An 11,218-nucleotide genomic window follows, 5' to 3' on the forward strand; every position below is an offset into this window, starting at 1 on the left:
TTCATACCACCTCAAAGATCTGTGAGGGCAGCGTGGGCGAATCCACGCGAGGTGCTCAGAGCCTGTGTTTTAGAGGAGTTTGCTATTTTTACAGTTAGTGAAACAATTCTTAACAAAATCAAGACACTTATGCAATCTCAGCAGAAAGAGGTAACCTAAAATCATAGGATAATAATTTCAATTGTTACATTATGTTAACTTCATGTAAAAATTTAGAAAAAGAAGCTTGAGCTCCCCCTAGTGGTAGTACATGTTGAGAGCCTAATTCAAACCAGATTCATTGTTCAGGAAAAGCATGAATCTGTCCTAATGACCAGGAGAGAAACTGCATTTTTTCAAAGAAGAAAAAGACCAGGAAAGCTCTAAAAATGGTTTCAGAATATGCAAAAGAGGGCTGTTTATTTGAAGGAGCGTTTGGCTGTTGACTTCTGAGTTTGTGATCCCTGTTAAAGCAGGAATAGCAAAAGGCTCCAATTTCATTGAAAGAGCACAAAACACGGAATGAAGTACTCTTCTGGTTCCCGGCTTTGTCACCTCCGGGGTGCGTCGTGGTCAAAAATAGCCTGTATATTTAAGGCTCTGCATTCTCATCATTTCTTATACTTATCTAAATTCTGTTGGATATATATTTTTTCCTAATAGAGTAGGTAGAGCAGGTATAGATTATACTCCAAACGCTATATTTTTTAAGTGATGCTTATTTCTCTAAAACAAGCAAATTATGGTTGAGCTTCCGACTATCTAATGGTAATTTAAACACTTTTACGACGTCCCTCCCACTCCCCATGAGGTCTTAAGTAATCAAACACTCGAAAAAGCGTCCTCTGGTTGTCCCTTTCTCATCGGTCTGTCTCAATTCTAGCGTCACCTTCTCAAAAAGCTTCCCTGATCGCCTTGCTAAAGCAGCCTTCTCAGCCACTCTATCACATTTACCTCGTTTTACCTTTTCGTAGCCAGTATCAGTAGAAGTTGCTTTATTTTTTTTTTAATGTAGTTGTGTGTTCATTCGGATTGTTTTTGTAATCGTTTGTTGTCTCTATCTTCCTTATGGAAAGAGATCTGTTGTGTTCAATGCTGGGTTCCAGAGACTAGAACAGTACCTGACATTAACTATCCTCAAACTATACTGAAGACTGGTTAGTTCTATATATACTCAAATCTTCTCTCCAGAGAGATTAGAAAAAAGAGGACAAGTGAGAGTCATGGAAGTCCAACTGATGGTATCAAAGAAGACAAAGAACCATTCACCATGAAGCTTACTCTGTACTCTTATTTTGCTCCTCCAGTCTCTTCAATATCTGACAAATGTCTGTCATGGATGCCTGCCTTGAAGACACCACAATTCTTTCCAGGGGGCCATTTTCCATGCTCCAAGCTGCCAATTGATGGTGGTCCACAGTGGTATCATGCTCCATTCACAGGTGAGCAGATATCTCTCTTCTCTCTCTGCATCAGGCTTTATTCCCCAACCATCAATGGACAGGTCACCTATTTTGTGCTCGTCTTCATTTCTTACTATGTAAAAGGAGTACAATTGTACTATATCTCAATGAAGATCATAAAGTTAGAACTTAGCTTTTCCTTTGAAGATCAAGACATCCAAAATAGCTATTAATAACTATCTGGCAAATTGGTGAATGTGTTTTCCTATCTGAAATACTAAATGATCTTTAATTAATCTTTCCATGTTTTCCTCATCATTCAATTAAGCATAATGTTCTGGCTGGTACAGAAAATGCTTGTTTTCAAAGAAAAGCTAATTCAGAAAATGGACTATAACAAGGGAGTCTTACACTGTTTAGATCTTTTTAATCCACTTTTATCCACAGGTAAAAGCCTGCTCTTTATCACGGCTTTGGTGATAAGGAAGTAATTGATGAGCCTAATCAACTATTCTCAGGTGATTTATGGAGAGTTGCGATATTACAGTTTTACAGGGAGCATGGATATTCTAATCTACTTTTAAGATGGTATTTTTTTCCCTAAGAACTTTGGTGAAGTCTTCAGATGATCAGTCTGGGCTTTCAGAACCTAAATCACCCTCCAAATTCAAGGTGGATATATTTGGATATGTCGTAATCTACTTGACATGACCAATTATTAATTTGTTCTAATAATGAACAATGGCTTTATTTGAGTTTCTGTCAGTTTATTATATAAAATGTAAAGTGCATGATACAGAAAGAATTTGACTGGTATCCTACCAACAATGGATAAGATCTGGCATCCATGCTATTCTTTTGAGTAGCGATGGCAACCTAACATGGCTCTCATCAACAGCAGCGGCACAAGAATTAAACTCCTAATAAAATATCAGAAATTCTACTTGTCTTCTTTGATTTGGAGAAATAATTTTGGGCCAGTTACTTATAATAACAAAAATCACAATATAAATTCAATAATTATGACCAAGGTTTTAGTAAATCAAATAAAATAGAAAAAAATGTTAATATTTCAGGTGATACTTTAGCTTGATTATTATATGTGTATGATACTTGATTTGATGTAGCATGCAAGATTTGGCTTTCAAAATAAATTATTTCAAAATTTTTCTTAATCTTAAAACTCCTAAAAAAGAATGAGATAGTTCCTAAAAGAGCTTTAATATAATCACAAGTAAAATACTATTAGGAGAAAAAATCAGTGACATTTAAAGCTAATTTCTCTGAATTAGGAAATACATTCTTAAGTATAAAAAGTAATTTAATTGTATGACTAAGTTGACCAAAACTGTCTATATATATATGTGTGTGTGTGTGTATATATATGTATATATGTGTATATATATGTATACACACACACACATATATGCATATATATATATGCATGTATATATATACTAACAAATCAATGCTTTTTCACAAAAATGTGTTCTAAAATGACTTAAATTTAAAGTTAATATTTAACCTTTAAATAATCAATCTAAATGTACAACAGTAAAATAGTTAAACTAATTATGCTATATTAACATTAAAGGATATCTTATGGCCATTAAAAACTGTCCTAAAGTAATTTTTATGACACGAGAAAATGTTAGATTAGAAAGCATGAAAAGTAAGTATATCTTATGATCCAAAATATTTGAGTCTGTTTATGTATGTGTGTGAATCTGAAAAAAATAAAAACACTGAAATGTTAATAGAAGTTATTCTGGGGGTAGAATAATGAGATCCTTATACTGTTTTATTCTATTAAAAATTTTTAAATTTTCTGTGATGAACAGGTAACACTACTATAAGTTTTTAAAATAACCATAAGAATTTGTGTGAACACTTCTTGATGTATAGGAAGATGTGCGTTATATAATATCTAAGTTCCCAGAGGAGGTCAGATATTTCATGTGCACATTTTTCCATTATTCATAATTCTAAGTTGTTAAGACTCATTCTGAAAAAGGCAGCTGGACCATCCAAGACCAAGTATCTAAGGTGATCTATTACAAGAGAACTTTGAGAAAAAGAAGTCTCATGTAAGTGCTTGAGAACTGCTGTCACCATCATATATAATGGCATTTCCTTCTTGTATAAAGTAGATGTGAATAAAGACTATGACAACAGTTTATTTTAAAAACTTATGTTTAATTCTCAATGTTTCTTTGAAAAACTCAAGTGCACATCTGCATTGAAAACTGAGAACACCTGCCAACCTCATTAATCTCTTGTGTTTTGAAGCCTGTTTACTTATTCTTCTGGTTCTGTTTCCTTACAAATAAATTGTGGAGACATTTTGACCTTTGTAAACCAAGCAAGGCAAAAAGTTATAACTGGATATTATCCAGGCTCATATTTTTGACTCAAGGGAAGCAATAAAAGTCATCAGACTCTCATCGCACACTCATCAGTTTCCTATTGGAAACACTCTCTTGGTTTTCCGTACAAGAACTTCATTTTCCATTGTAGCTAAACTTTGTTTGCATTATATTCTCTACGTATGTGATGCCAATTCTGAGGTCCAGGGTTATTTGTGTCCCGCCAAAAATCTTAACTTTGGAAGATGGCTGCAAAAGACAAGGACAGTATCTGAATTTTGCTTGATATAGCACTTGGTAGAGAATAAGAGAGAGAAAAATCTCTTTTCCAATTTCTGATAGTGTACTGTAATATCTTTGTCATTTTAAAGAAAGGTACAGTCTTGCCATGAATGGGAAGGTATTAATGATTTTGTTCAATTCCAAAACAGCTTTGCAAGTTCTAGTATCATTCTGAAAGGTGCTAGAAACCAAGGAGATCAATATGGCAAGCAAGGCAAAACAGTGGGAGAAGATCTAGAGAGCAAGTGATACTTGTGATGCTTAATGTTTAATAAACATTTGACACAAAGGGTTTGATAAGTATTTTTCAAATGGGTGAAGTTTCATCATGGTTCCTGATGACCGTGCATCCAGTGTGGTTCCAGTGTTTATTATCAGCCCACTGCCCCACAATCTATACATACTCTTTTAAGAATGGGCTGGAAAAGCAAAATGTAATAGTTCAAGTTTCATCTAAATTGACTGAGTTACAGGCAGAGCTCCAGTTTACAAAGGGCCCTGGAGTGCCAAGCAGGGAAACTGATACAAAATCTCTTCAGATCAACTCATCCATTGAGGAATGAAGACAGCAAAGGCTGTACCTCCGAGGCAACCAGGGGAACTATACCTCGCCATACAATAAGACTTGAGTCACCAACACATTTCTAGACTTGGTCAGGATGAAGTATGGCTCTGGTATTTGTTGGGATCCATCAGGATTTAAAAAAAAAAAAAAAACATAGTTCAGGTCAAAGTTTTGTTAATATAAACCCCTCGATATAGTTAAAGCTATGTGTTTTTCTCAGAAGCCAAAGGAGATAACACAAAGAATGTGCTGAACTGCAGTTTGCAATTTTTCAAATAGATGGGAAATCTCTTCAGATAAGTAAATTTGGTTTGGGCATATATTTTTCAGAATTTATTTCTTATTCATCTCAGAAAGATAAAAGGTAAAGTTCAGTTTGTTTGTTAGTTTGCTTTCTAAATTTTTCCTATGATTCTGACATTAGATATGGAAAAAAACGACACAGAAATAAACCACAGCAATTAGAGTCCTTCCAGTGCAAGGCTATTTTCTGAATAATTGTAAAAAAGCTTTGGAAGTGACATTCACAGTTTCAGATATGTGTCCATGTAGCAGTCTGAGAATATTCTTTTATTATTATTATTATTATTAATTATGGTGACATTGGTTAATGAAATCCAATAAGTTTCAGGTGTTCAATTTAACAGTAAGGCACATTTATATTGTATTGTGTGTTTACTGCCCATAGTTAGATTTCTTTCTGTCTGGGAATATTTTCATAAGTTCTCTGGAAACTGAGAGTTAAAATTTAAAAAAATGCTTAACTTGAATCAGGTTGGTATTTATGTACAATAAAAATCCAAATTATTTTTAATGTATAGGAAGACCAAAACTTAGCATATCATGTCTGAATACATATACTATGAGCATTTGTTCAAAAAGTGCATTGTCTTTAGGAGATGAAGTTCTCGGGGGACATTGTGTCACCTCTCATCATCATCTTCCTTATAAAGTAGATCAAGAGCAAGGGAGTGTAATTCACATTGTAAATTTGGCAACACATATAAACGATCCTCTAATCTTATACTACACAGTATAGAAATGATCCAAGTAGAAATAAGCACTAGCTTTATTTACTCATCTTCATTATAATTGAATGAGACAATAAAGTCAGCATATCGACAGATAATTCCATTTTTTACATCATCATAATATGTTCATGCAGATAACAGAAGTCTTTGTTTCACAGTGCAACTGCTATAAGTTAAATTGATTCAATTTAATTAATAAGCATTTATTCAGTGCCTACCTGTGCACAGCACTATACTAGGCATACAAGAGTTAGAAGAGATGATTCCTGCTCATAGAAAGCTTAAAATCTGGATAGGAATAGTCCATGCATACAAGAAAAAAAAAAGAATGATTAAAAATTGCAAGGAAATCAATAAAATAATAAACTCTAATAAAGACTATCAAGGCAGTGATACAATTAGGAATGCAGGCTAATCTGGAAAATTTGACCAGAGAACATAAGTCTTGAATTTGATATGATGAAAGTGAATAGCACATGGATTGTCAGTGAAACAGGGTAATCATTCTATGGTCAGTAGAAGATCGAAAAGAATGAGAAACTCAAAGACAAGTCAGTAAAAATCAGCAAGTCATTTTCAGGGAATGGCAGGCAAATTGGCTTACCTCTGGAAAAGGACACTGAGTTAGATGTAACTGAAGATACACAATGAGGCTGGCTAAAGGCATTAATTGTTACTATTCAAAGTCAATTTAAACTTTAAATAAATATTAATGCTTAAACACATCTATGAACTGAAGCTCCCCACAAACACACACCAAAAGAAAGGGTGTGTTTTCCTAACCTTAACAAAAAACAAGCAAACAAAAATTATAGAATATAGAATCTAAACTCAGGACATATACTCATTGGAGGTCAAATAATCAGACTGTGATGAAATAGCAATCACTTATGGTGTCATTTTTTTTTAAAAAGCTTCATAAAGACTAAGGTTGTCTAAGACCCATGTACATCCCCAAAGACAGAGACCTTCAACTCTATGCTGATCAGGCTCCTAATTCACTTAGGATATTTCTTCTGAAAAACCCATCTTATTTCATACTAAATTCAGCAGCAAATAAAAAGACCTTGGGTATTTATTTGTTGAGGTCATGGATGGGGAGACAGGTAGAAAAAAAGAAAAAACAGGGTGTTGGTTTCAAAAAGTGAGGTAATAAATGCTTATAATGAATACTTTATGAAGATATTTCTTAACTTGGAAAAAAGAGGGCAAAGTAGTCCTGCTCCCATGCCAAGAAAATGAGGCAGAAAAAGTATATAAAATGAAAGTCCATAATGAGCAAAAGGTTTTTAAATTAACCTATTCAGTAAACCAGAAACCTGTATTGATGAATCACACCCTCTTTTAAACTCAGTTCATTCAGAGAAAAATGTCAAGAAAATGAGTGTGGGGAGCAAATGGATTTAGGGGAACAAATCCTTAATTTGGATAAGGTGGAAATCTTCTTGTGGAACTAGGACTGGTGATGACTTATTGACCAGTATGACTTCGATGATCCATCAGGGTTAGAATGGGGAAACAGCAACTCCATAATATGCTTGTTCTCTGGGCCTTCACATGAGTCATTGCTTTAAAACAGCAAGGCGAGGAGTACTTCTGAGCCCCCAGCATATCTATGAAAGTTACTGGCCACCAGCAGCTGCAGCTGTTCAAAATGAATGAATGAATGAATGAATGAATGAATGAATGAATAAAAGAAGATAAAGAAGCAAATAAAAATCATGCTTTCAGTGTGCTTAATTGTTCTGAATGAGATACCCTGAAATCTGTATTTTCCAACTGTGTTCTACATTGAGTTTTTATATTCAAAATATGTTTTATTTTTTTATTTTACAAAATCTCTACAAATTCTAAAGACAGAAGAATAAAAGTTGTGTTCTTTTTGTAACATTTATTTATTACTGCATATGTAATTAATATAGAAATTTATTCAAGTATTTCCAATAAAATAATTCCTTATAAAAAAATTTTTCATTGTCCAGCAGATATTTAGTACATATTTACTGAGTGGCTATTATGTATAAAGTTCCGTATTAACTCATGGATTAACAACTATGCAAAAGATACAGTCTCTGCCTTGAATAATAAGGTTATACTTATTATTCAAGAGAAATTATGGGAAAATGTCAGATAAATAGCACACTACGGCATTATATCATTATTTTAAACAATAAGGAGAGCAATAAACCTTAACTAGAATTCAGATCAGGAAATCAGAACTTTCACTCACCATTCTAAACACTAATTGGATAATGTTAAGTTATAGTCAATGCAAATATAGTACAAAAATAAAAGCACTGCAGATGCATGTGACATACATGCTTCCAACTATTCGATGCTTTCGAGACACTCACTTCAGCTTTAAGGATAAACATAGACTAAAAGGGAAGATATGGAAAAAAATATTCCATGTAAACAAAAAACAAAAGCAGAGGTAGTTATACTTATATCAGACAAAATAGATTTTAAGCCAAAAACTATAACAAGAGATAGTGATACTTCATCAAGAGGATATAGGAATGTTTTTAAATTTATATAAATATATAAAGCAAATATTAACATCTGAAGGGAGAAATGGACAGTAATACAATGGAGTAGGGGACTTCAATACCCCACTTTCACAATGGATAGATCGCCCACACAGAAAATCAATGAGGAAACATTAGAATTAAACCAGATTGACCTAACAGACATGTATAGAACATTTCATTCAACAGCAGAATGTACATTCTTCTCAAACACACATGAAACATTCTCTAGGATAAATCATATGTTAGGCTACAAAACAAGTCTTAATAAATTTAAGAAGTTTGAAAACATATCAAGTATCTTTTCCAACCATAATAGTATGAAACTAGAAATCAACTATAAGAGGAAAACTGGAAAGTTCACAAATATGTGGAGACGAAACGACATACTCCTGAATAAGCAATGTGTAAAGAAAGAAATAAAAAAAAAAGGAGGAGGAGGAGGGAGAGGAGGAGGAGGGGGAGAAATACCTTTAGACAAATAAAAATCGAAACAAAATATACTAAAACTTATGGAATCTACCAAAAGCAGTTTTAAGAGAGAATTTATAATAATAAATACCTACGTTACAAAAAAAAGAAAAATCTCAAAAAACTTAACTTTATACAAGAAACTAGAAAATAGGATATACTAAATCCAAGTTAGCAGAAGGAAGAAAATTAAAAGAGCAGACTGGAAATAAGTAAAGACTGAAAGTGCCTCCTGATAAAAGATAAGAAATAAATAAAATAAAATAGCAGTAAAGAGAATTGTGAAATGCCACACCCACACACAATCAAACGAAAACCTAAAAGGCAATAAAAAAAATCAAAAAACTAAAGAGCATTTTTTAAAAATGCAAACAAAATTGGCAAACCTTTACCTAGACTAAAAAGAAGACTAATAAATAAAATTTTAAAATAAAGACAAGACATTGTAATTGATAACACAGAAATACTAATGATCATAAGAAACTACTGTGAACTATCTGCCAACAAATAAGATAACCGAGAAAAAAATGAATAAATTCCAAGAATCATACAACCTACCGAGACTGAATCATCATCAAGATATAGAAAATCTGAACAGACCAATTACTAATAAGGAGATTGAATCAAAAACCTGCCAACAAAGAAAAGTCCAGGACCAGATGGCTTCACCGGTAAATTCTACCAAACATCTAAAGAGGAATTAATACTGATCCTTCTCAAAAAACTGAAAAGGAAGCTAACACTTCCAAACTCATTTCTCAAGGCCAGCATTACCCTGATACCAAAGCCAGACGAGGATATCACAACAAAGAAAATTACAGGCCAATATCCCTGATGAATATAGATGTAAGAATCCTCAACAAAATATAAGCAAACTGAACCCAACGGTAAATTAAAAGGATCATACACCACGATCAAGTGGGATTTACTTCTGGGATACAAAGATGGCTCAACAAATTGATAAATAAATATTGCAAATCAATAAATGTGATACATCACATTAACAAAATGAAGGATAAAAATCATATGATCATCTCAACAGATGCAGAGAAAGCATTTGACAAAATTTAACATCCTTTCATGATAAAAACTCTCAACAAATTAGGTATGGAAGGAACATATCTCACATAATAAAAGCCCTATATGACAAGTCCACTGCTAATGTTATATTCAATAATGAAAAGTTGAAAGTTTTTCCTCTAGGATCAGGAATAAGACAAGGGTCCCTGCTCTCACCACTTTTACTTAGCATAGTACTAGGAGTCCTAGCCAGAGCATTTAGGATAGTAAAGGAAATAAAAGGCATCCAAATCAGAAAAGAATTAAAATTGTCTCTGTTTCTAGGTGACATAATATTATATATAGAAAACCCTAAAGACTCCACCAAAAACATACCACTCTCCTGTTCAGTTGTGAGGACTAACAGATTTCTTTTCTACTTAAACTAATTTGATTTGAGTTTTATTATTATTATTATTATTATTATTATTATTATTACTACTACTACTTACAGAGAGAGGGAAAAAGCCACATGAACATAAAGGATTTTTAAGTTAAGAAGGAGGGAAAAATGGGAAAAGATTTTCAGTGAACTTCTTAGGCCTCACTTTTCACATGGAATGCAAAGCATAGCAGTAATTTTGGCAACTAGAAATATTCCTGATTCTAATATTTTAAAAATTAATGAGATTAGAAAGAAAGAAAAGTTAATGAATCAGAAAGGCTTTGACCACCCACAGTGGTGACCCTCATGGGATCTTCTCAGTGTATCCTTTTATGTATAAAAATGGTTAAAATGGGCAGGAGAGTCTGCATTTGTATCTGCTATTTGTATATGACTATGTGGATTTTTTTTTAATCTTCCGTTGATTTGCAAGATCACTTTTCTATCACAACTGCTAAGTTTACATTCCTGATTTCTTTGGTTGTCTTTTCTTTCTCCCACTGGAAAACAACTCAAGCCTCTGGATATGATGCTTGAGAAGGGCTAAAGAGTTCGACAACAGGAATGTGGAATGATTTGCTTAGGGTCACAATGCCAGTCTGCATCAAATGCCTCATTTGGAGAAAAATAAAAAGGAAGAGCATACTGTTTGTAGGGGTTAAAACTGCAAACATAAACATATCTCCAACCTGCTCGTGCAGCTGCCATTTTCTTGTTTCGCAGTTTGTTCTCCAAAGCTTGCTACACCATGAAAAAAGCACAGAAGAACATGAGATGCCCCGGTGTTTGCAACTACTTGACATTAATAAAGAAACTATTTCTATGAAATACACTGTATCCTACCTGTTTCATCTTCTTTTTTAGATCCAGGTTTGCCGCCTTCTGGCCTTTTGCAGTAGCGTTAAGATAATAGATGGTCAAACTAAATGTAAAGAAAGAATAAAATTTATGGTATTTTCCAGTTCAAGATTCATCTTAAACTCACATTAACTAAACCATTGAATGAATGGTGGCCCTGGAGTAGACTTTAAGATGTTTTCTACTCGAAACCCCTCAATTTGTAGATAGAAGACTCAGTCGGATACAGAGAGGTAAAGAAGCAACTCAGTTATACAGTGACCAGGTGCAGACCTGAGAGGCTGGGCCCCA

At 33.5% G+C, this 11,218-nt stretch overlaps 1 protein-coding gene across 1 annotated transcript in view; it reads right to left on the reverse strand.

Moving 5' to 3' along the window:
- Positions 1-5,742: 5,742 nt before the first annotated feature.
- Positions 5,743-11,218, reverse strand: part of TMC1 (transmembrane channel like 1) — a 128,963-nt gene continuing 123,487 nt past the window's right edge. The window contains exons 18-20 of the mRNA XM_011371262.2: positions 10,913-10,991; positions 10,759-10,810; positions 5,743-7,271 (exon numbers count right to left, since the gene is read on the reverse strand). Coding sequence (XP_011369564.1) covers positions 7,249-7,271; positions 10,759-10,810; positions 10,913-10,991 — 154 coding nt within the window. The 3' untranslated portion in view covers positions 5,743-7,248. The remainder of the gene's footprint in view (positions 7,272-10,758; positions 10,811-10,912; positions 10,992-11,218) is intronic.

This window comes from Pteropus vampyrus, unplaced genomic scaffold (genome assembly GCF_000151845.1).
Source record: "Pteropus vampyrus isolate Shadow unplaced genomic scaffold, Pvam_2.0 Scaffold186, whole genome shotgun sequence".
In the NCBI taxonomy this organism is placed as follows: Eukaryota; Metazoa; Chordata; class Mammalia; order Chiroptera; family Pteropodidae; genus Pteropus; species Pteropus vampyrus.